At 29.8% G+C, this 24728-nt stretch overlaps 7 protein-coding genes across 7 annotated transcripts; 2 read left to right on the top strand and 5 right to left on the bottom strand.

The window, feature by feature from the left end:
- Window positions 1-17: 17 nt before the first annotated feature.
- Window positions 18-1671, bottom strand: Bcpex7. The gene is made up of 3 exons (XM_024693716.1): window positions 1442-1671; window positions 1125-1353; window positions 18-1056 (listed from the first exon to the last, which is right to left on the bottom strand). Exons 1-3 carry the CDS (start codon window positions 1603-1605, stop codon window positions 418-420), a joined length of 1032 nt encoding a protein of 343 aa, XP_024549502.1. The 5' UTR covers window positions 1606-1671; the 3' UTR covers window positions 18-417.
- Window positions 1672-1815: 144 nt separating this feature from the next.
- Window positions 1816-3539, top strand: BCIN_06g07070 (hypothetical protein). Its single transcript, XM_001546722.2, has 2 exons — window positions 1816-2658; window positions 2712-3539. The coding sequence occupies exons 1-2, from the start codon at window positions 2041-2043 to the stop codon at window positions 3456-3458; spliced, it is 1365 nt and encodes a 454-aa protein (XP_001546772.1). The 5' UTR covers window positions 1816-2040; the 3' UTR covers window positions 3459-3539.
- Window positions 3540-4373: 834 nt separating this feature from the next.
- BCIN_06g07060 (hypothetical protein) lies at window positions 4374-5406 on the top strand. The gene is made up of 2 exons (XM_001546723.2): window positions 4374-4615; window positions 4818-5406. The coding sequence occupies exons 1-2, from the start codon at window positions 4530-4532 to the stop codon at window positions 5254-5256; spliced, it is 525 nt and encodes a 174-aa protein (XP_001546773.1). The 5' UTR covers window positions 4374-4529; the 3' UTR covers window positions 5257-5406.
- A 309-nt stretch (window positions 5407-5715) lies between these two features.
- On the bottom strand, window positions 5716-6998 carry BCIN_06g07050 (hypothetical protein). The gene is made up of 4 exons (XM_024693715.1): window positions 6731-6998; window positions 6486-6642; window positions 6238-6373; window positions 5716-6175 (listed from the first exon to the last, which is right to left on the bottom strand). The coding sequence occupies exons 1-4, from the start codon at window positions 6943-6945 to the stop codon at window positions 5943-5945; spliced, it is 741 nt and encodes a 246-aa protein (XP_024549501.1). The 5' UTR covers window positions 6946-6998; the 3' UTR covers window positions 5716-5942.
- A 751-nt stretch (window positions 6999-7749) lies between these two features.
- On the bottom strand, window positions 7750-9573 carry BCIN_06g07040 (hypothetical protein). The gene has a single exon (XM_024693714.1). It carries the CDS (start codon window positions 9424-9426, stop codon window positions 8218-8220), a length of 1209 nt encoding a protein of 402 aa, XP_024549500.1. The 5' UTR covers window positions 9427-9573; the 3' UTR covers window positions 7750-8217.
- A 478-nt stretch (window positions 9574-10051) lies between these two features.
- Window positions 10052-10631, bottom strand: BCIN_06g07030 (hypothetical protein). Its single transcript, XM_024693713.1, has one exon. The coding sequence runs from the start codon at window positions 10580-10582 to the stop codon at window positions 10115-10117; it is 468 nt and encodes a 155-aa protein (XP_024549499.1). The 5' UTR covers window positions 10583-10631; the 3' UTR covers window positions 10052-10114.
- A 195-nt stretch (window positions 10632-10826) lies between these two features.
- BCIN_06g07020 (hypothetical protein) lies at window positions 10827-12896 on the bottom strand. The gene is made up of 2 exons (XM_024693712.1): window positions 12478-12896; window positions 10827-12429 (listed from the first exon to the last, which is right to left on the bottom strand). The coding sequence occupies exons 1-2, from the start codon at window positions 12605-12607 to the stop codon at window positions 11018-11020; spliced, it is 1542 nt and encodes a 513-aa protein (XP_024549498.1). The 5' UTR covers window positions 12608-12896; the 3' UTR covers window positions 10827-11017.
- Between the last annotated feature and the right edge of the window lie 11832 nt (window positions 12897-24728).

Genomic DNA, 24728 nt, shown 5'->3' with positions numbered 1-24728 from the left:
GACTACGTACTACAAATTGTGTAGATGATTTAACTAATTATATTAATCTATAATATTTCATCGCTTTGAACCCTTCCCACAAGGTAGGAAGAGTGTATATATATATATATATATATATATCTATCTATGCGCGATACATTCTCCTCTTAATTTCCTAGCACTCCGAAACCCAATACCCAAGATTTCTTATATACAGTCCGCAACATCCACGCATAGATTCTATACACAAGATTCTATAAAAATTTCATTTTCATATCCTTGACACCTACAGGTAAAACGCCATTCATGTGGTATCAATATCGCTCCCAGGGTCATTTGATTTCCCAAAGTATGCAGAAAGAAGGAAAATTCTCATTAAACTTCACTAGAAGAAAAGAAGTCGCTGAAGAGGCAAAGGAATGAGGATTTTGTCAAGAATTATGCCGTCATAACAGAACGAACATCCCAGACCAGTAATCTTTCATCCCAAGCAGTGCTGACGCACCAACCTTCCCCAAAGAGACACCAATCAACACCGTGTACAAATTCGGTATGGGCATCCATGCGACCGATTTGCCGAGGGATGGTGGCATTCATTGTACCATCAGTCCATATGCGACAAGACATGTCATAACTGGCACTCAAGAGTGTATCGCTGAGATGAGGACTCCAGACCAATTTTCGAACAGCATATTCATGTCCTTCTAAAACGGCGACAGGTCCACCACCCGCATTGCGTAGATCGAAAGTCCGAATCGCTCGATCGACACCACCCGTTGCAATAACTCCGTCACGATATTTATTCCAATCATGGGTAAGAACTTCGTTTGGAGCTGAAACTTGACGATTACTTCCGATTGCCCCCACGGAGCCTGCAGTTGGTAAGGAACCATGGATTGGAATAAGTGAGACTAAATGATTGGAAGCCGAGGAAGGAGTACGAAGGTCGAATATTCTTAAATGCGAATCTGCGGAGACAGATGATATGACGGAGGGTGAATGGGGAGAGAAAGCTGCACTATATGTGCAAGAATGAGTGGGTAATGTAAGAATCGAACTTGCGCGGTTTGGGTTCCACTGATAGTTGAAGGGTCAACAATACCGTCCATAAGACAATTACATTCAGAAATAGGAGATTCTCGTACCAGTTTAATTGTACCATCCCAAGAGCTTGAAACAAATGTGTCTTTTGAGACCAAGTTCCAATGAACAGCAAAGACTTCGCGCCCATGCTCATGAAAGTTTGCGACGGGAAATGGTTCAGGAATCGCGGTATCGAATAATTTGACGCTTCCATCACCACATGCGACAGCGACTTGATTTTCGTTTGATTCGGACCATGACAAATCGTAAATAGAATCTTGGGTATCGAAGCTTCATTAGGAGGAAGGAAGATAGTTAGCAGAAGCTATACAGATGACAAGAGGGGTGGAATCTACGCCAAGCTCCGAATAGTACCTACGTTTTCTGTACTTGAATACCTTGCGGAGTCAACATCAAGCTATAAAGTCTCCCATTTCCTACCAACCCATAATTGGCAGAAGCAGTCACACAGATTCGATTGTCGAAAAAGGGAGAGTATTTAACTGCAGAGCCCTTGAAGCCTCGAGTAATAAACTCCATCATTGCTGCGAAGGGAGGGATAGTCGCCGAACCTCAACGTTGCGATTGTATGTATGTATTGCTGTAATCGTCACCAGTAATTAGCTGAAATGGAGGTGGTAAGCTAAACCCCACCACGAATTTGAGCCGAGGAGTTCTTCGGCTGAGTAATCATACACGTGATTATCACAACGCTGGAGGCTCTGAGTTTGTGAACCACGGCCGTAGGGGAAAGCTACTTTATATATGTGGGATTGGTGCGATTGTTTCTGCTGGCATCCACAAGCATCCGCAAACCTTTGCAAGCTTGCAACTTATTGTTAGTCCTATTGGCAATACGCAGTGAGATAGAATTCCCTAAATTCCGGCGCGCTGTTCACCAAGGAGCACGACTAGCTAGCTATAGGTGACCTCGATTTCTGATCAAACACTAAACCGGAAGAACAATTCGTCACTATTATGGATGCCTTTTTATCCAGGAAAAAGCGAAAGCTTTCTGTCTCTTCTCAGTCACCGCTGAAGTCAAACGCAAATGACAGCATTGAAAATCTCTATGTCCCAGATGATGAATCTACGGATTTTAAGCTGGCGCTATTGTCATCTCTGCACCCTGAGGTCGAACAGGGCGTTCTTCTTGAAATGTTACTTGAACATGAAGGTGATGTTGAGAAAGCCTCAAATTTCATGTCTAATTCGGATACTCCCTCTTTGCCTATGCCCAAGAAGCCATCGGCCACGGTAGGATATCAAAGTTCTCTTTCTACATTTATCTCGAGTGAGAACTCGATAAAGCGAGTCAAGCCTTTGTCTAGAAAAGGGAAGACTCTTCATTTATATTCTCCTGAAGATGTCGCAGCTCACACTCCATGTTCTATTATACATAACTTCCTACCGGCGGAAGAGGCCAATACGCTACTTGAGGAATTGTTAAACGAAGCAGCAACTTTCGAAAGGAATACCTTTAAACTATTTGATAATGTGGTCACGAGTCCCCATACGGCTTGCTTTTACGTTGAAAATTTGGAAGAGCAAAGGGCTCAGAAGACTGAGTATATTTACAATGGTGGCCTACTAACAGTGAGTAATACTTAGAATTTGAAGTCTCGGATTGCTAAATCAGTTACTTGCAGGATGTACGTCAACTTACTCCACAAATGAGAATAGTGTCGCCTAAAGTTCAGGATGCTGTCAATTCAGAAGTCGCAACACGAATCTTAAAACACTATCCTAACGGCCAGAAGCTTAAATACCAATCATCGGACACATGGAAGCCGAATGCAGCTGTCGTCAACTGCTATAAAGGTGGTGCAGAGAGTGTGGGATACCATAGTGACCAGCTCACTTACCTTGGACCACGAGCTGTCATAGGATCGATATCTTTGGGTGTGGCACGTGAATTTCGTGTTCGAAAAATAGTCGCTCAAGAGTCAGAATCGAAAGAGAAAAGCAAGGAGTCTTCAGATGCCGAAGGCCAAATAGCTATCCACCTACCACACAACTCTTTGTTGATCATGCATGCGGAAATGCAAGAAACTTGGAAACATAGCATCGCACCAGCACAAGCCATTGATCCTCATCCAATCTCTGGGAACCGACGAATCAATATTACTTACAGAGATTATAAAGCTTTGTTACATCCCAAATTTACACCAAAATGCACATGTGGTGTACCTACAGTATTGAGAGTTGTACAAAGAAAGAAGGAGAATTTAGGCCGATACTTCTGGATGTGCTACGCTGGAAATGCTCCCGGAAAAGAAGGCTGCACGTATTTTGAATGGGCTGAATTTGACGACGATGGTAATCCGACCTGGCACGATAAAATAAAAGCTGAGGCAAATATCGGTAACCAAAAGATTGATAAAGGAAGCTCTTGATCTGGAAACTTCCTGGTAGCCTGAACTGCAGCACGTCACGCTTAATCTTCGGCAAAATAACAAACCTTAATGTTGCGTATAGGCTGGGATTGAAGCGTTCTAGGACGACTAGGCTTGGAAGCTAAGATTTTCCGGCTATGTTAGTTTCTTGGTCTGATGAGACGACCAAGCAAACTTCCTGTCATTCCAAACCAAACTTCTTAAAGTTGTTCTACGAATGAGTACTAATCTTTCAAAAATCTATTGTATAAGAGCTCCGTTATCTACAAATACACTCAAATCACCAAATTACGTACATCAATCGTTCCTCACTTCTTATTGTGTAATTTAATCGTCCCTTTTCGGGTCAGAGATAGGAGACGACGACACCTTCGAACTATTTTAGACGAAAATACGCCATCTCAGACAGGCCGGAGTTCTTCAGAAATGACGCCACAAGGTAATATTCCCGACAACAAAACGCCAATAATCATGAACCGTAACCCTTCAAACGGCATCAAGACGACAAATCTCATACCAAATATTCCATCTCTTCACTCAGTGAACATCATTAATAATACTTCTGAGAATGCTGTGACCCAACTTCGTCAAACATGTGTTTATTCCACACACACAAGATTCTTGGACAACGATGATTGTCCCACTGGGAATGAAGCTCATCAGCCCCGAGTCCAAATCGTTCGCCGTCATGTCGAAGCCCACAATCGATTCGGTTATTTCAATGAAATATCCAAATTTAACAATATTTGGACTAAAAAGGCGTGGACGTCGGAATTATTACTATTAAACACGATTAGCAAGGAGAAAAAGACAAATCTTCGAGATTTTCAAGGGATCGAATCTATCCAGACCTCTCGAGTTCATATCACAGAGAAAATGCGGAAAACACAATTCAGATTTAATGCCCTGCCTATTGAAATCAGAAGAATAATATATGAATACACTCTTCTCAGACCTGTTGAGAAGAAAAAGAAATCTGCATCTAAGACGCCCGTCTTTCTCAGAGCCCTAAAGATATACGGTTCACAGCATTTATGTATTGAAGCGAAGACAACTTTTTATTCAATCAACATGTTCACGTATAACATTGTGAAAACTCTCAAGTTTGCGGATCCAGAAGTATGTGTGATGTTTCGCAAATTACTTCTGATCATACCGTGAGTTTCCCAAATGAATCCCTTCGATGATCTAGAACGTAGGTCGATGAACAAAAGCTTTCAGTACTTGAAATCATTTGAGCATTCATCGAATTTAGGCAATTGAACAAACTCGAAATGTTTAATTGTCTAGAGATACTGAAAGTTACAGATTGTTGATCTGAATTCTTACCATGTAATCACCTACTAATTGAACTCTCAGCTGCAACTTCTCTCCACTATCAAAGATCCCGAACCAGATGTCTCTTCTTTATTCTTCTCTCCGTCATTTAACACTTCGCAAGATGTTCTCCTACGAACATGGTGGATTCGAAATGTTTCTCACACACTCATTGCGGAAATTCGAAAGATTGATCAGTGTGAAAGTCGAATGTGAGTATGGGGAATTCTTCTCTTCATCCTTTGTTCAGAATCAGGATCGATGGATATCACTTCTGAACAAAATGATTACTGGGGAGAATGGGGAATTGGTGCAAGGTACACGGATAGGAGGAGAGGAAGCTAGTGGTACGCTACCTAGTGCTCCTACGTGGGTCTGGAAGGTTGGAAATGGTGACTCAAGAGAAGCGAAGATGTTGATTGGTATGAGGAGAGATATTAATTTGGTTATTAAGCATAAAGTTTATCATGTTAGATTCTAGGGCGATGCTTTATGTATTTATCGAATTATTTCAAATGACATTCTGAACTAGTCAGATGTGGTTTACCATATATATATATATGTGTGTGTGTGTGTCAATATCTTAAATCTTCCCAATGGGCAGAACGATATTCAATAAATAAATTTCTCACTACCAGAATTTCACCCAAAATACTTGATGTTCTGAAATCAATAAAACGTTCAGCCAGATACATGATAAAGTACCCGGCATAACTCGCTTAAGATCGTATATCGAGATACACATGAAATTTACTACTAAGTGATGATTTTGTAACATATCTAACTCATTATTCCTTTCTTCAGTATCTTATACAGAAATACGTTGGAACCCTAAGTCAAATTTTGTATTACCCTTTGTGGTAGCTCTAAGTGCCAATCATTCGTGTGTAAATAGCCCTTTTTACAGTTTTATTGCTATTATCCCAAGTCCCAAATAGCATGTCTCACATCATCAAACATGATTTACTCGCGTATATACAAGTTCAATTGAATAGTCAAACTATTTACAAACGCAAACATCCAATTCCATCTCATACCACATTTCAAAAATAATCCAACATCAAGACCTCCTCTCACCCCCCCAGAACCGATGGATCCCCAAGCGCCCCATCAAACTCACACGACACACCATCACTCATCACTCTCATTCCATGTTTCCCTCACCATCTAACCAGTCCACAAAGCTGGGCCTGGAATCGTATAATTACTCAATGTCACATATGGGTTGAACAAAATTCCTGGGTCTGTAGCCTTGTAAAAGCTCGTCGCGGCCACACCGGCAGGACTTGCTGTCCCGGAACCTGTCACATCAATGTTAACGCAGAAAGGGTAATTTTGCGCGCCATTGGCTGTTGTGGCGCCGTGTAGTGCAATGATTTCGTGGCGGAATATGTAGTGTCCTGTAGTGATGTTAGTTGGAGAGATATCGAGAGAGGGGGGAGAAGATAGTAAGTTCACATACCAGCAGCAAGGGTCTTTGGTACGGTACTCGTCCATGTATTGTTGTTCGCCATCAAAGCTCCTGTAGCCCAGACTTGTGTGCTGAAATTGATACCTGATTGATCGATTTTCACCCATTTGAGATTGTTTTTGTTGACCTACTATCATCAGCCATCTCCTTTTTTATCCCGTTCGATCATGCAAATTTGGTAATTCATGGGGAACATGATACTTTGAGCAGGAAAAGAAAAGAAATTGAGAGTAACATACAGTAGAGCAGCTTCCCCCACAGTTAGCGACATAAGTCAACACTGGCCCAATATTATGCGGCCAGGTAGTCCACTGAAATTGTACTGTTCCTCCTGCAGCAACAGTAGCGGAAACATTTGCATTGACGGCGTTTTTGTGACATATGATATCGGAAGTCCTTTAATTTGATGAAATCAGTCATTTCATTCCTCCTTTGTAAAAACTGGAAGTAGAAAGTCAAGAAAGAGAAAAACGAGAAAACATACGAATACTGATCAGGCGCAACAAACCCCAAATCCAATGCCTCCTCGTACCACCCGGGGGTTTGTGGATAGGGAACCTTGTTTATAATGTCGTACCAGTAGGAGACTTGCCAGCCAGCAGTGTAGACGCCGTTTGCTACAATTCCGGAGACGTAGCCATGAGAGAGAACAGTAGGGATGAGGGCAATAACCGGAAAGAGAAGGGAGAGAAGATGCATGGTGATGTAGAGTAGGGGAGGGTAATTGAAAGGCTGGGAATGAGTGAGGGAGCTGGAAAGGAAATTAGCGGATGAGAGAATTTGAGGGAATTATATACATTAAGTTGATAAATAGAATCAGTAAAGAATGAGTGATGAAGATATCTTGGCTTTCAGTGTGGTAACATTGATTGAATCTTGTGATCGTCGAAGAATTACTGACGAAACTTGATATATTAATGAAAATCCGGGGTAGTGGGGGCTAAATTCTACATTTAATATAAATCCCCTAGAAGTATTGGTGCGAATTCTCCTCAATCCGGGGAAAATAAATTAAACAGAATGTTTTAATATAATGTTAATATAGAAATACCGTTGAGGTTGTTGCCAAGACGGTCATTATTGTGCGGGTTTCATCTTTAGCCGGCAATTCGGAACGGCGGGGCGGGTGTATATGCAGGTGTTGGTATAACATGTCGCAATTTAAGTTGAAGATTTTGAAACGATTTCTTGAATTGAGTCAAGTTTCTGTTCTGATTTACTATGGCGTTAAGCTCTTGATAAACGAGAAGTCATAAAAATTCAGTTCGTGAGAATTTTATATTTATTTCCCCAAGTTGTTGTGCAGATGCGAAGAATGTCCGTAATAAGGGGTCCTCTTAATCGAGAGCTGGAAATATCAGTGTCTTGTTATTCTTGCTATCTTGATAGTCGTGGTCGCTAGTTTTTGGTTAGTCTCAATGATGAGAACCCTCTGCCATGATTCGCCTAGGATATGCGTCGAGGTCCTACAGTTTTGCGGAAAGGGGGCCTTCGTCCCGATTTTAGAGATTTCCACCCCTATAGTCTATCAGTTCACACGCACACTTCTTATAAATCAAGAAGATTTCATTTGTGAACATCTGACTAGTTTCAACTTTCACCCAAAATCGTCCTGTATCATAACGTTGCATTGAACTTTACTTGAAATGAAAATAAGCTCTTAGTTACCAGATCACCAACACCAAAAGAGCTATCCGCGATGTCTAATGTTGACACTTAGCATCACTGCATAAAGCAAGTCAAAATTCCTTTCCCGAAGTAAAAGAAAAGTCTCATAAACTTCCGCTCGCAAGAGATATGTAATCATTATCGGGATCACACCCTATCCTTAATCCTCGATTTCGACTTCACCAGCCCGGTTTCTATTGATCCATCTTGTATTCGTTGCCTACTTGAGCTTTCAGTAAAATAAAACTACTCGGACTAACATTAGTTATTTCCTTAATATGTCATCGATGACCTCGTTGATGACTAAACTAAACATATGACATGCTCATCGGTGTCAAAATTGTGTTTCTCCTTCGGGACATATGCACTCTTTTCTGCATGATTCTTTTCATCGTGCACATCGAAACTTCTATAAGGGAATGACAGCACATAACTTATTCTTTCATAAACCCCTGGGGCCCCTTCAATACGTTTCAAGATTAATCCATCGCCATCGGAAATCTGTAGTATGAACAAAGTGCACCTGTCACTGTTTATATTGACAAGTATAGTATCTTCTACACAGTCCATTGTAAACAAAGGATCCGAGGTAAATTTCTCCCGAAAGACCATGGTATTTGGCATGATAACTTGGACGGGTAAAAGTGGAGGACATGATAGCCATAGTGCTACATTCGGCATGTCGCCGAATTGATGTTCAGTCGCTGGTTTGTCGTCTTTCCAAACTTTAGATAACCGAATTCCGAAGGGCGAATGAATGTCGTCGCTTATGACCCGCGATGTTACAGATGCCCAGGACCATGTTGGAGCTCGTTGAGGTGAGATTCTTCGGCTTGCTTTTTTATCACAGACCTGCCAACAGAGTTGCAATATTAAGTTGTTACCCCACATTCCAGCAAAATATTCATCTTTCTTCTGTTGCTGTATTTTCGCCGCAATTCCGCCTAGTGCTATTAGTCTATCCGCTTCGTAAGTTAAATGGCGGCCAGTGTAATTATCAATAATCTTTTTCCATTTCCTGGTTGAAATCTCTTTATTTCTTTGAGAGTCCAATTTATCAGAGTGGAAAGGCGAGCTTTCCGAAACAAATTTGGCATGGCACTCCCAAAACACCTCTTCCCGAGTAAAATGCACAGTTCGTGGTGAGAGAAGGCGCTCCTGTAAGGTCCAGCCTCGACCTTCTACCGGACAAACGCTGGAATTCTCTAGTGGATGCTTTGTATCTGGTATAAGATCATGCATAGCATCGTTCTTTTTATCGAGATTAAAAGAGATGCGACACCTCAGGGCATCTTGCCTATCAAAAAAGCATCCTTGACTACCATCAATGGAGCTAGATGCAGCAATATTCAGCAAACAGCTACCGTAGACATCAATCATAGTGACAGACTCTCTCCTCCAGTCTTCTTTGTCGTCTTGTATGATGCAGAGTGAGTCAATCCAAATATACCTAATCTTCAACCCGACACAAACTTTAATGGCGTCATGAAATGTCTTCGGAAGGTCTTCCATTTCTATTTTCGTCAGGTAATTTATGAGGGTTGATTTCGTTAGTGTTTGATATTTCTTCTCTGGGGCTCCCCAACAGTGACTTAAGGTCGCATATTGAAGATCATTTTTCTTGATTGTACTTCCCAAACAAAGTTTTGGGTGTTTTCCTCGAAGATCTATCAGTCTTGTTGGTATGAACCCCGGCCTTTGAGCTTTACATTCCGGATGTAATCTTTGACAAGCAATCAACTACCTTTCAATCAGAGGTATTGATTGCCTCGTATTCGAACTTGGATCGATTTCCTCAAATACCTTATTATCTGGATAAGCTCAAATTAGCTCCAGTGGTCTCCAAGCTTTCAAAGATCTACATCCGAAATGACTTATCCATAGCATCTCTCCCTTGCAAAGTCCCACCCGCAAGCTTAATTCAAGAACCAAGCCACCTCACTTGGGTTAGAAGAGACACAAGAGTACTTCTGGCAGTAACTGCACTTGCTACTTTTGATTGGTTCTTGATGTAGTACCATGTAATTGGAAAGCACTCCAATGTCCTCTCATTACACGACTTACATATTTCAGGTGATTCTCTTATATCTGCTTTCAACGAAACTCTCGTACTTTCAAGCGTCCAGTGAGGTTCATTTGAAAAGTACAATTTAAAATGCGGCAGACGATGAAGTCCACGTTTGCGGGTATCCATGAACGCTCATGAACATGGGGTGGGGACTTCTCCAAATCTGGCCTTCCATTCATCAAGATGTTTTGAAAACATTGCATCGCGCCCCTCTTCATCATCAGTGCGAATAAATGTGGCACACAAGGTGCAACCATTCTGCGCCGAAGCTTTTAGGTTCAATAGACTCCGTAAATGATATATCGGTGCATCCCAAACAAATTGTCTTAGTTGATCGACCATATTCTGACAGGTAGCACATAGCTTTGTTGGCGGCATGCTTTCGCTTCTGGGTAATCCATCAAGAACGTGATCAAAAGAATGATCCGAATCAGAGCTTAATATTTCGCTTTCTGTATCTTCAGTCTTTGGACCAGATGTTTCGAATTCATCCTCTGTCTCAACCTGATCCGTGGAATCTTTATCAATTTTGCTGCCTGATTTCAATGGAGACGAGATCGATGGGCTATCTTCTTCAATCTCGCAATCTCGTCCATCCATACTGGCAGATTTAACCGTACTGCGAGGGAGAAGTAAGTCTGGAGAGAACGAAGTATGATCAAATTCGTTGTCTGTATGATATAACTAACGGCCGATGAAATGATGAGCTGGCATTCTGACCAGATTAGTAAGCTTCTTATCCGACCAACGGATGAATGTTGCAGGAAACCTTGGTTTCATGGGTCTTCTGCTATATATAATTGGTTACAAGACTATTCAGCCATGCGATGGCAGTCAGCCTTCTTGTGTAAAAATTTCGATCGAGAAAAAGAACGAAGGCGTACAAGTAGTGCAATGCTTGTTTGTGTATAGCATGACCAAGTGGTATCTACATGTGTTCGATTTATTCAACTGTCCCCAATTCCTATTATAAATCTACATTCGCTCATGTGCAATTCATCTCTCATTCAACTTGACATCATTCTTTCCCTGTGCTTACTTGACACTACAGCTCTCCGCTAACTCCTTTAAACTTATAAGCTGTTTCGCGACATTCTTCCCGGTATCATCGTACGTGCTTCTCCCTCCAAAAACCTCCACCACCTGCCCCCTAATATTGCCCCAGCCTAATTCCTCCAATCCTCCATCAGGCTTTCTTGCAAATGCTAACCAAGCATCCTGCATCGCTCTACTCGTTTCCCATTCCAGCTCTGTATTCTTGCCCCTGAAGTCCTCCGAGGTTCCAAAGATCATAGGGAGCTCGCTAGAATGATATGCGCCTGCCCATGCTAAAGGGGCGACATTGGAGAAATTTCCACGGTATTGAAAGCGGTACGTTTTAAGACCGAGTTGGGTTCGATAGTATGATGCAGCTGAGTTTGGACAGACGTAGCGACGAACTTGGTTGATGGAAGCCAGGGTACGATTAGCGGATTCGGATAATGGATCTTCTGGAAATGCGTCGAGTGACATGGTATCGTTGTCATTGAATCCATAAACCACGGGAAGTGGAGATATCTGGTTGTCTATAAGTCGCTGGGTATAATTTTGGAAGACAATCTTGTCATCCCGAATAATGTTGAATGATAAAGTAGGAGTGGTAAGAGCATCATTGTAAGATTTCAGAAAAGCTTCAATATCGTCGGCTGGAATCTGACGCATGCATGAGAGAAGTTCGGTACCTGTACAATTGAAATGAGAAGCCACGAATGTGAAATTTGAGTAAGAAGGATCGTTTATCGGCGTGGATGTCAGTGAAGTGCCTGAGTTACATATGAAACCTTTCACAATCGGATCGTCCGGATAAGCATAATTGTATGCATCTGTTGATGATGCTCCAGCTGATTGTCCCCATAGAACCATCTGGTCAGGATCTCCGCCAAATGCAGCGACGTTTTTCTGAAGCCATTCTACCCCCGCTCGCTGATCAAGATAACCTAGGTTTTGAGATTCAAGCCCAGGTGCATTTGGAAATCCGAAGATATTCACCCGATATTGAATACTAACCACGATATGAGATTGTGTTCTTTCAACCCATTTTGAGGGATTTTGATAAGGTACTGAAGACCCTCCAGTTTGAAGCCCTCCACCGTAAAGGAATATCAAAACCGGTAGCTTGTCTTCCGGTTGAGAGTGAAGCGGTGCCCAGATACCTAAAGTAAGACAGTTTTCGCCACTTGGTCCCCAGATGAAAAATTCTCGGACGAAGGTGTTATAGATGGAAGGAATTGCACTTTCGTATTGTGGACAATTCAGAGAAAATTTTGTTGCATCAATAATTGCAGACGACTGGTTGGATGGTAGTGCATTCGGTGGCATCCAACGCAAGTCGCCGGTGGGAGGCTGAGCGAAGGGTACACCTAGAAATTGCCGAACATTAGGTGTGGTTCCGTTGATAATTCCTTGAACTAAGATTGGTTAATATTATGTTCAAACGAGTCTTAAAGAGCACTTACGACTGCCACTCGTGGTGGAAATGCTCAAGTTTACATTTGATTTTGACTCCCACTGCGGTCTCGAGCTGGCAGCTTGGATGAAGAACAGAAGTGTCGCCACTATGCCCGAGAAAGAATTAATGTACACCATTGTAGTATTAGATATAATATCCGAGCGGAAATTAGGGACATCGGTACGTGGGTGAAAGCGGGGGACTATATATAACTCCTGGGTGACTGGGTCATCCCACTTTGCTACTAGTGACGTCTACAACTTATAGTGGATAGTGTGAGTATCTTCTCCTACATGCTTATGCAAGGTAGAATTGATTTGAATCGACAGATAAACACCGTGAAATCTTAATCATGTCGCTCTGAGCTATACCAGATAGAAATTTCACATGGAGGAGTTAATTGGTGGTTATGATTGAATGAATTTCGAAGGTGGACGCCTTCCAATGGGTAATTATCTATTATTGGATGGAATTGTAGAACTCTAGAGCTGGGTCTGGAATAGCTTGGTGCAAGCTTGCTGGAGTCATTCGGTATCGTGGTGAAGCGTTCTGGGAGTGATTGGATGTTGCGGGGAGGGGAGGGGGAAGTTTGCGGGGTAGTGGAGTCCTGCCATCACATTTGAAAAATACCCGAAATATAAGAACTCAGATGATGATCAATCAACATAAAATGATGATTGGGGTTATTATATAAGAGAGAGTTGAGTTGGTTGAATTCAAATAGCAGGGTTTAATACTGAGTAACCTATGTCACTAGATAGTTCATTTCAAATATATATAAAATCTGTTTGTATATAATTATATAATTTCTTTATTTATTAATATAATCTATTGGCAATATCGATCGTATCATATATTAGGAAATTCACTATATTATATTGGGTTAGTTATTATGTGATAATATTAAGATATACAAACTTACATATTATAATTTAATCTTTATAGTTTTATAATATTAATACTTTTTATTTAACGTGGTTTAACACCGAGTATACTATATTACCAAATATATCACTTTTACCTCAATTTACACTCTCCAATTTCAACATACAATTTATTAATTATTTATTATATAATCAATAAGAAAAGAAACTCAAATACTCTTAATTATTAAAACTATTCAAAAAAATAAAAAGCTTAATATTTATAAAACTACTAAACTATATAATATAATATATATAATATTTTTCTATAAAATAAAAGGTTTATTCTTCTATATAGAAATTCGAATAAATAATTATAAAATTATAGAATTAAAAGAAAAAGTGATTGTTTAATATATACTTGATATAGATTTAAAAGGATTTCTATTTAAATTAAAGAATATAGAAAATATGATAAATAATATTCTCAAATCGAAATATACAAAATATATTGGAAAGCTTTAAATATATCGATTTGTAAAATATTGAATTGAATTAAAGATATATCTTAGTTATATTTATAACTTTCAAAAAACTCTTTATAAGAATCCTAAGCTTTTTGAAAAGTGGTTTCAATTAATTATAAATATATAAACAAAATATAATATTTTGAATGGAGATTTCTATAATTTCAATGAAATAGGCTTTATAATAGGAATTATATATATAACAATAATAATAATTAATATTAAATAAAATAGTAAAAATAAAATAATATAATTAAATAATTGAGAATAAACTCTAATAATAATATATAAAAATGAAAAGAATAAAACTATCTCTTTATTTCTAATAATTCAAAAATAAGTTTATCTTTTCAATTAATATATTGAAACAAATTTGTTTATAAAATAGATTATTAAATTTTTATCTAATAAATAAACAAACAATAAAATAGATTTAAAATAATTGAAACATTTCGATAAGTATATTAAGAATCGAAGAAAGGGTAAATATCGAATATTAATATTAAATGAATATAAAAGTTACAAATCAATAACTTTTCAAATATATTATAAAGAAAATGATGTTATATATTTATATTTATTATTATATTCAAATTATCTAATTTAATTATTTGATATTAACTATTTTAACAATTTGAGATATTTATATAATAATCAAATTGATAGATTTATTAAAATATATATTAATTATATTTCTAAGATTGAATTCTTTATAGTTTTTAAAATTATATATGAAAAATCAATTACCTTTCAATATATAAAATCAGAATTTTAAGGAACAAATTTAATTTCATTTAATTTTGAAATTAGATATTCGAATTTATATATTTACTCTTCCCTTTTTCAATTCAAATCCATAGATTTTTCAAATCCTTTATAATTTAATAAAAGCTTTTTTTTTAATTAATATTATTTAAATCTTGAATAATTTATTATTAATCAAACTTTTTTATATTTATATTCGAAATTGTATTAGTTATAATTAAAAGTATTAAAAAATCAGTTTATAAAAATATATTTTTAAATATAGAGAATTGTATATTTCGAATAGTAAATGAAGTATTAAATAAATATTAATATATAAAAGAAATTTAATTATATTAAGAAAAAGTCTTTATTGAATAAAAAGCTTTTGATATATTATTTTAATAAAAGATTGATATTCAAATTTAATATAATGAATATTAAAAAGAAAGGAATTTTAATAGAAAAATATTTCTTAATCGATATTATAATAAATATAAAAAGATAGAATATAATATAAGAATTTATTAAAATAATATGATAGATTTTAGATCATTAGATTCTCAATAATTTTAATTAATTGATTTAATTATTATTGAATAATATAAGATTGAAAATGTGAATTGAGATAAGAGTAATATATTCGATGATATAATATATTTAGTGTTAAATTACATTATATGATTTTTTTAATAGACTATAAGTTTGAATTTGTATTATACTTTAAAAAAAGTATTTTGTAAATAAAAATTGTAATATAATTAATGTTAGTTATATATGTCTATCTATATATATTATAATAATTATTACAGGACAAGAGATAGAACCTAGATAAAATGTATAATATTCTATAAGAATGGAAGAAGACACTGGATAAACACCGATTATATAAAATATAAATATCTAAAATATTTATAAAATTATATTATTAAATTTATAACAATATTTTCTTTTAATAGTTTATTTATTTCAAATAAATAGAAAAATTGATATTATAGTGTTTATTATTGTATTTAAATTAAATAAAAAAAATTGTTTTTTATAAATTAAACTCTTTTATCTTTATTAGATTATCTATATTCTTTTTCAATAAATGAAATTCTTTATGTTCTTGTTTTTCCTTAAACGAATTTGACTTTCCTTTGAATTGATTTTCGAATTATTGGATTCATTACTATATCAACTTTTGCTAATATAAGGATTGTCTTTGTAATAGGATTATTCAAAACTTATTTTGGAGAATCAGATTTCTTAAGATATATATAATAATATTCTATTAGAAATTTCTTATTCTTTTTCAAATTTATTATTAGTTGTTAGATGAAAGTACAATATTTTTATTTCATTAAATAATGATATTCATTTTTGTTATAATTATTAAGAATTTCTTTGAAAATCTATTTTTATATTAGTTCATTCTTTTTATCCTTTTTTTTTCAATAACCTATTTTTAATTGTAATTGATTCTATTTTATTAATTACTATTTATTAAGGAAAATATATTTTATTAATAATAGAAATTAATAATGAATAATAAAAGATTAAAAAGATTCGAATGTCTTTTAATAACTAAATAAAATAGAATGTAAATAGATTTTTATAATTTTATATAGTTTGATTTATTAATTATTTAATTTCTTTGTTTTTTATAAAATCTTTATATTTTTAATATTTATAGATATCTTTTATTCAATATTATAATAAAATGAGTTAATTTTATATCAATTAATATTTTCTGTATAAATTGTTACTATTTATCGAATTAATATATATAATTGAAATAGGATTCATTTCATTCACTTTATTATCTTATTACTTTTAAAAAATTTATATTTTTATATTAGATTTATTTTTAGTAAACAAGGTTTATTAATCTCGATTTCAATATATAAATGAAATCTATAATTAATAAAAAACAAAAAACAATCAATAATTTTCGAAATTATATCATTTAAAACAAACTTAATTAGTAATAGCTATTATATTCAAACATTTTGATAAAAGTTATTAAAAGTATAAAGATATTATTTCAAAGAAAAATTAATCGTTTTTATTTAATTATCAATTTGAAAATGGAAAACCGAAAAATATTTAAGCATTATTATTAATCATTTCGAAAATTGAAATCAAAATCCAAAGACAAATTGTATTCTTTGATTAGAAATTATATTATCAGATAATTTATATAGAATATAAATATAATTAATAAATATATTTATAAGTTTATTTATTAGTAAAAAATGTATATCGATAAAATACTTCATTTTAATTAAATAATAATTAATAATTAAAATATATTTATAAATGGAATTACAATAAATATAATTGAAAAATAGAATAATATAATTTATTTATATATTAAATCGAATTTGAAATAGAATTAATAAAGAATATAAGAAGTTTAATAAAATTAATTTAAAAGATTTAATATATATATCAAATTTATATATCTGAATGTATATACAATTTTTTAATGTATTTGAGATTATTAATAAATTTGAGAAATTAAATTAATTGTTTTGGTTCTATTAGGGTGTTTTATAGAATTAAATAAATATATTTTATAAATAATTTGAATTTTCATTTTATTATTTAATAAAATCCAAAGCCTTTTATAATAATAGATTTTATAATTGATTATTATACAATCTTATATAATAATATATAAAATCTTTTCAAATATTATAAATTATTTTTGAATAAATAGATTTTTAATTGTAATAGTCAATTATTGAATTATATCTGATCCATTACATACTTCGTTAATTAAATCATTAATTGATTTATTATTAATTGATATAACAAGATCTATTGAAATAAATTAGATTCTATTAATTAGCTTATTATATAAATCAATATCAAATATATCCATTAATAAAACTATACACTTTTTATCTTTGAAATATTTATTATCTTTTATCAAAAAGTTGAATTTATCTTCTCACCTATAATTAAAAGTGTTTAATTAAATAATCTTAGCTCCCAGCCTATAAATTATATGGACATTATATTGAAAAAGAAATTCGAATTAGTAAATCTATTATTGATTTAATACTTTTATAATTATGAAATATTTGAGATTCTTATAATTAATAAGAATCTCAAATTTATATTGAAATCCCTAAAGCTCTAATTATCATTCTTTTATAAAATTTATAATTGTAAGGAATTCCTTATTATAGATTTTATAATTATACTTAATTGCCAAATATTTTAATAAGAAATATATTTTTTATATTATATTATAAAAGAATATTATTCAATATCTAATTTAATATATCAATCTTTTAAACTGTTTTTCTATTGTAATCGAAATAGGTGAATATTAATATAATAATAAAAGTATTCTTGAATATAAAATTTTTTTTTTATTTCAATCCCTATATCTATATAAAATTCTTTTATATTAGATTATTAAATAATCAATTAATCCTAGAAAAATCCTAAATAAATTATTAATAAAAATTAACAAATTTTAAGGAATATTAGAGATCCTTTATAAAGAAAGATTATTTCCAGAAAACAATAATGGTGATTTTATTCGAATCTATTTTAATATTATTAATTATAATAATCAATTCCAAATATTGGATTGAAATTATTTCGAATTTGTACTTATTAATATCAATTTAAAAACTAATATCGATTAATTTTTATATTATATTTTTAATATAATTTTTGTATTTTAATATATTAATTGAATATATAAAAATATTATTTAAATAGATAATATAATATTTATTAAGCTCATTAAATAATATATAATTAATATTATTTTGAAAAAAGGCTAAAACATTATAAAAGCTAAATAATATAATAAATAATTTGAAAAGTTTAAAACAAATAATAAATGTTGTTTTTCATTTATCTCTTTTAATAATATATATTTTATTAAAAACAATTATAATATCTAGCTTTATATAGATTTTAATATTATAAAAAGCATTTAGAGTTTTATGAATTATAAAGAAAAAATATTGATTTTTTATTATAATATTATTCAATCTATAATAATCCTAACAAATACATATACCTCTATCAAACTTGATTACTAAAAACAAAAAAGCAATATTACAAAATCTCTATTTATAAATGAATTCTTTATTAAGATTATTATCGATTTATTTATAAACAATCTCCAACTTTAATAATAATAATAATCTATTTTTAAAATAGAGAGATTTCTTTCTAAATATTAATTCAATTTTGTAATCTTAGGTTTATCGTTTTAAAAGGATATCAGTTTTTTTTAGATAAGAATATAAACAATTTGTTTTATAATCAATTAAAAAGCTTTTCTTTATAATCTTAATATTATTGAGCTTAAATTTCCTAATAAAAAACTTAAAGATATTTGCTTTTGAGATTTTATATAGATATATTGATTTATAACAATTCAAAACAAAATTATATAAATATAATAATTTTTATAAAAGAGTTTTATAGAAATCCTTATTATCTTATAGAATATTCTTATATTTTAAATCTTAAAGATCAATAGAAGGAAATAGAAAGTTTGATTTATAATTAATTATTCAATTTAAATTGTTTTATATAAGTTGAATTATTTGAATATTATCTTATTAGTAGAAGAAAATAAAACTTGTAGTCTAAAATTAATAAATATTATTTGTATTAGGGTTTTTTATTAGTATATATATAATTGATATTGGAATAGAAAGTAATAATAATGAATTCCATTGTGAATTAGATTTTTAGTGATAGAATTTAGTTATTTTCTTAATCGGGATTGGGTAAATGCTAGGGCGATTTTTGATTAATTAAGTTTGAGTATTCTTATCTTTAATATAAATTCTAATATAATAATAATTAGTTTCTATTATAAGTATTATATTTATAATAATATTATAATCTTTTTTTATATATAGTTATCAAAAAGTAATTACTGATTTCTTCTGAAAAAAAGAGTTCTCTATAATCTTTATAAAATATAATATAAAGTAAAACGAATTGATTATAAAGACTTATATAATTCAAAAAGAGTTCTAAAGGTAATATTGTATTATATAATAACCAAATATAAATAAAAAAGTTATTTTAAATTAATTTTATAAAGGGATCATAATATCGAAACTAGAATAATTCGAAAATAATTAATATTTTTAAAAAAAAAGTAATAATAAAAAACAATTAGATTTTATAATATAAATTTATAATTATAATTATAATTATATTTATAATAAAATAATTAATAATTATATTTATTATTTTATTATTCGCAAAATAGGAGTTTTATTAATATAATAGAATCCAAATCAATATATTATTATTTTTAATAAGAGTATAACTAGTAAAGTGTTACGGAACGTTGATGTAGGACCAACATCGGGCCAATCATTTATCCGATATAAAGTTTTCACATTATATATAATTTCATTTTAAAAAGGATTAAGAAAAATAATGAAAAGTCTTATATTTTTTTGGATCTTATTATATGCTAGTCGTTATTTTGTATTGATTTTAACAATTCTTTTTATTCAATTTTTTTAAAGCAAGTTATCGATTAGTTTTTGGGAATAACTTTAAAAAGCTTTGAAAAGCTTTAAAACTCTTTTAGGTTGTGATATGTCTAGGATATATTATTGGTATATGAGTGATAATATTCAAATCATTGAAATACCTTTTATTTTTATAAAATTGAATTAAAAGAATATTAAAAAAGAAAGCTTTTATAAATCGAATTCTTTAGAAATATTTATAAAGTATTTTTATAATATATTTTTAATATTCTTTTGAAATGAAATAGAATAATTGAATAAAAGTTAAAAAAGGAGGGGAAAATATTGAAAAGAAGAATCTTTCTTTTAAAAAGCGAATCCTATTCTAAGCAGTGTTTGCAAAATATTAATAGTGTATTTAAATTCTATTATCGAAATAATAATATTTTTATATAATATTTAAGACCTTTTATATAGAGAAAAACCTAGCTAGTTATTATATAATCAATTAGAATCCATTAATAGAAGCCAATTGCAAACAATCGATATTACATCGAATAATTTGTATCTAGTAAAAAACAAAACAATATTTATACTGAAGTCATTCATCTAGAAACGCAAATAGGCTATTTTATAGAATTCCAGGTCTCTCAAACATTCTCCACATTTTATAGGATTTCAGGATTTCTTTTAGATTTCGAGGACTTAGTGGAAAGCCAATGAAGCTCCACATTTTACAAGATTTTATAGGATTCTATACATTTTATAGGATTTTATAGGATTTCATACATTTTATAGGATTTTATAGGATTTTATAGGATTCTCTGCATTTTACAGGATTTCACAAGATTTCATACATTTTATAGGATTCTATATATTTTACAAGATTTTATAGGATTTTCGGGATTTCTGTGCCCGACTAGTTCAATACTAATAGAACACCATCGATTTCTAATTTCTCAGATTTTCGAACTCTCAGATTTTCGAATTCTCAGATTTTCGAATTTTCAGATTTTCAAACTCTTATAGCTTTCAAAAGCGAAAACCGAAAAAGGGGAAGTAACCCTATCGAATATAAATCACCACTCTACCGAAAGCGAAACAATATTAATAGAATAAAGGAAAGGAAGTGGCCATTTTTCGAATTTTCGAATTTTGAAGATTTTAAAGGTTTTAAAGGATTCAGTTTAACTCTTAGCACTCTTATACTACAATATAGCTCTCAGAATTATAAAGGAGTTGAACCTCATAAAATGAGGATGTAGACACTGCAATAGACTTATTGCTGTAGGATTTAATAAGGCTTCGAAAGCACATCGATATAATAAAGGGAATCTATCGAATAAGCTTTAAAGCTTTCGAATTCTTTATAGCACTTATAACTTTCGAAAACGAAAGTTCTGAAGGGAAAAACTCTATTACGAAACATCGATATAAAACCAATATTGAATCAATCATTTATTCGATATAGAGTTTTCATATCATATATAGCTTCATTCTAAAAAGGATTGAGAAAAGTAATGAAAAATCTTATATTCTTTTGGATCCTATTATACACTAGTCGTCACCTTGCATTGACTCTAACATAAAGACTTTATTTGAATATTTATTATTAATAAGATTGATTATATAAAAAAAAGAAGTATGTATTAGGAATATAATAATTTTAATAAATAAAGATTTATTATTTATAGAGTTAAGTTGTAAAAGCTTTATATTAATTATAATATGTTTAATTCAATTCTTATTTCTAAATAATCTTTGTAAGTGATTTATTATAGAAATATTATATTTCCCAAAATCTTATAAGAATTAAAATAGTTTTGAGAAAAAGCTAAGTTGTTTTATATTTTTATATTAGAAGTATTTTTAAAGGAGGTCAGGAAATCGCTTTCGATATAATTATAAAATATATTGAATTGCTGATAAGGTTTAGGAATATTATAAGTATTTTATTGATTTCCATAATTAGTATTGAAATCTTTATTTCAATAATAATATTAAATCATTTTAAAAGGTTTTAAATAAAAAAATCAAATATAATATCTTCAATCAATATATCTTTCTAATTTATACTTATTTTAATAATCTTCTTTCGAATAAAATAAAACTTAAACCAATCTTTTTTTAATTATAATATCATTTTTTAAACTTTTATATAATAAATCAAATAAATTTATTTTATGATTTTTAAAAAACAATATATATATATTCTTTGTAATTTGATTTATTTTATATTAAATTTAACAATCTCTTTAATAAATTTATTATTTATATTATTAATCTATTAAATAATAGAAAGCTCTATATTAATTTAAGCTTTCTTCATTTTATATATTACTTTATCGAATTTAGCTATTCTAATATTAATATATAATTATATTATTAATAATAATATAACCCCAATCTTTTTATACAATATAAAACTTTGTTATCTTAAATCATTATTATTAATTTTTCCGATTGAAAATCGAAATCTTTAATAATTTGTTATTATTCTTATTTATTATAACAATCGATTTTCTAATACAATCGATAATATTATTAATAGATTTATTTTAATATATAATTACAATTGAATTATAGATCTCTTTAAATTACATCTTCTTTTTTTTATATAATTTTAATTTTCACGAAATATAAATATAAATAACTTTAAGAAAATAAATATATTTATTAGATAAATAATAGATATATATATATATACCATTAAATAATTCAATTTATTATATTTTTAAGATCTCTTTAAATCTTAACAATAAAAAACTTCTACTTCAATTCTTTTATAATTAAATCTTTACCTCTTAATAATTTTAATAACCTTTGCTTTTTTAAATATCAACCTCTACCTTTTCTCTATATTTTATATACTTCTTTTTTTAATTCTAATTTGAATACAAACTCAAATTTATAATCTATTTCAAATATAATTCTCTACAAAATATACTAGAAAATATAAAATATAATAAAAGAGTATTCATAAAGCAATAATATTTTAATATTTGATTTTATTTTTTATTTGTTTATTTATTCAAAAATGAAAAACTATATTAAAATACTTTTTCATTTTTATATTAAAAGAAAAAATTGATTAAAAAGTATTAATAAAAACTATTTCTTTATTAAATATAATATCTTTAAATATTTTAAATTTCGAAAATACTTTAATATATAATTGAAATATTAATTTTATAATATAAAATATATCTTATCATCTTTATAAATCTATTTATAATTATTAAAATATTATTAAATAATTGTTTTCTATTTTATTTACTTTTAATAAATAATAGATTCATTATGAAATCTATTAATATTTCAAATCACAATTGAATTGAATATAATAAGCTATTTAACTATCTATATAATTTAAAATATTATATGTTATTATATTTCTTTATATATTTTTTATATTCTTTTCATATTTCTTATTATATATAATTACATTTTAATAATTCTATTGTTTTCTTTTCATTAAAATACTTTATAAATATATTATTATAATATAATTGAGAAAGTTTTTTCTTTAATATAAAATTATTTATACATACTATTTCATTTTTTAAATTACATTTCTTTTTTAAATTAATATTTATTTTAAATTTTATATATTTCGAGTCTACTTTTCAAATAATTTAAATAACTTTCAAAAATAATTTTATTTTAATTTTATAAATAATTATAATTATAATAATTGTTTTAATTTAAACTTTTGAAATAGCTAATATACTTTTTACTAATAATTATAGATTGTAATTAATAAGATTCTGGTTTTTTTTATTCTCTTTTTTTTGAATATTAGAATTAATTATAATATCAATTTGTATTTATTCAAATAATATATTATTATTTGTAAACTTCTTAGATCTCGACTTTTTAATATAATATATTATATAACTAATAGCTAATCCTTTTAAGATATCGTTAGAAATCGCTTTAACAAACTTGATAAGTTTTGATTTTTCATTAAAACCCTTTTTATAAATTTTTATTATTTTAATATAATTTTTTTTCTTTATTTTATTTTGAAAAATAAAGAATTAAATAATAATTTTGTCTTTATTATTATTCATATGATTTAATTTTTATCAAATTCATTTATAGGATTTGTAAATCTTCTTTGATAATAAATGTAAAAATTGTATTAAAATAGATGTATTGTACATTTTGTTTATTTTTAATTTAATTTTTAAATTAAAATATAGTATTTCAAATTTTTATAAATTATTATGATTTTAATATTGAATTATGCTTTTTTCAAATATCTCTTTTATTTTTAAAGTATTTTATAATTGTTAGGAGTTTTTAATTATAAATAATATATCAGCATTTTATTAATTATATTTTTTTAATTAAAATATTATTGAATAATATGGTTTAATGATAGTTTGGTTATTTCAACATATATAAAAAATTATATTTTTAAATAATTTATATTTTAATTATTGATTATTATTTTTTAAAAAAAAGAATATTCAACAATAATAAATAATCAATTATTTAAAAAAAGATTTCTTTAAATAATTCTTTTCGATTTCAAAAAAAATCAAAGTTGTTATGATTTTCATTACAAAAACGCTTTTTTTATAACAACTATTTTAAAAACTCTAATTCATTAAAATTAATTAAATTTTTATAATTTATATATCATCAAATGTTTAATAT

The sequence above is a fragment of the Botrytis cinerea genome, chromosome 6 (genome assembly GCF_000143535.2).
Source record: "Botrytis cinerea B05.10 chromosome 6, complete sequence".
Classification (NCBI taxonomy): domain Eukaryota; kingdom Fungi; phylum Ascomycota; class Leotiomycetes; order Helotiales; family Sclerotiniaceae; genus Botrytis; species Botrytis cinerea.
This window is presented reverse-complemented; position numbering and strand designations above follow the sequence as displayed.

What these genes read in the sequence shown, in the direction of transcription:
- Bcpex7 (XM_024693716.1), bottom strand. Translation starts at nt 1,605, where the DNA reads ATGATGGAGTTTATTACTCGAGGCTTCAAGGGCTCTGCAGTTAAATAC. An exon ending in GGTATTCAAGTACAGAAAAC is followed by an intron (nt 1,354 to 1,441) that starts GTAGGTACTATT and finishes CTCCTAATGAAG; the next exon opens with CTTCGATACCCAAGATTCTA. An exon ending in GGGATGGTACAATTAAACTG is followed by an intron (nt 1,057 to 1,124) that starts GTACGAGAATCT and finishes TTCAACTATCAG; the next exon opens with TGGAACCCAAACCGCGCAAG.
- BCIN_06g07070 (XM_001546722.2), top strand. Translation starts at nt 2,041, where the DNA reads ATGGATGCCTTTTTATCCAGGAAAAAGCGAAAGCTTTCTGTCTCTTCT. An exon ending in ACAATGGTGGCCTACTAACA is followed by an intron (nt 2,659 to 2,711) that starts GTGAGTAATACT and finishes AGTTACTTGCAG; the next exon opens with GATGTACGTCAACTTACTCC.
- BCIN_06g07060 (XM_001546723.2), top strand. Translation starts at nt 4,530, where the DNA reads ATGTTCACGTATAACATTGTGAAAACTCTCAAGTTTGCGGATCCAGAA. An exon ending in AAATTACTTCTGATCATACC is followed by an intron (nt 4,616 to 4,817) that starts GTGAGTTTCCCA and finishes TTGAACTCTCAG; the next exon opens with CTGCAACTTCTCTCCACTAT.
- BCIN_06g07050 (XM_024693715.1), bottom strand. Translation starts at nt 6,945, where the DNA reads ATGCATCTTCTCTCCCTTCTCTTTCCGGTTATTGCCCTCATCCCTACT. An exon ending in GTGGGGGAAGCTGCTCTACT is followed by an intron (nt 6,374 to 6,485) that starts GTATGTTACTCT and finishes TGATGATAGTAG; the next exon opens with GTCAACAAAAACAATCTCAA. An exon ending in ACCAAAGACCCTTGCTGCTG is followed by an intron (nt 6,176 to 6,237) that starts GTATGTGAACTT and finishes ACATCACTACAG; the next exon opens with GACACTACATATTCCGCCAC.
- BCIN_06g07040 (XM_024693714.1), bottom strand. Translation starts at nt 9,426, where the DNA reads ATGGAAGACCTTCCGAAGACATTTCATGACGCCATTAAAGTTTGTGTC.
- BCIN_06g07030 (XM_024693713.1), bottom strand. Translation starts at nt 10,582, where the DNA reads ATGGATGGACGAGATTGCGAGATTGAAGAAGATAGCCCATCGATCTCG.
- BCIN_06g07020 (XM_024693712.1), bottom strand. Translation starts at nt 12,607, where the DNA reads ATGGTGTACATTAATTCTTTCTCGGGCATAGTGGCGACACTTCTGTTC. An exon ending in TTCCACCACGAGTGGCAGTC is followed by an intron (nt 12,430 to 12,477) that starts GTAAGTGCTCTT and finishes AACCAATCTTAG; the next exon opens with TTCAAGGAATTATCAACGGA.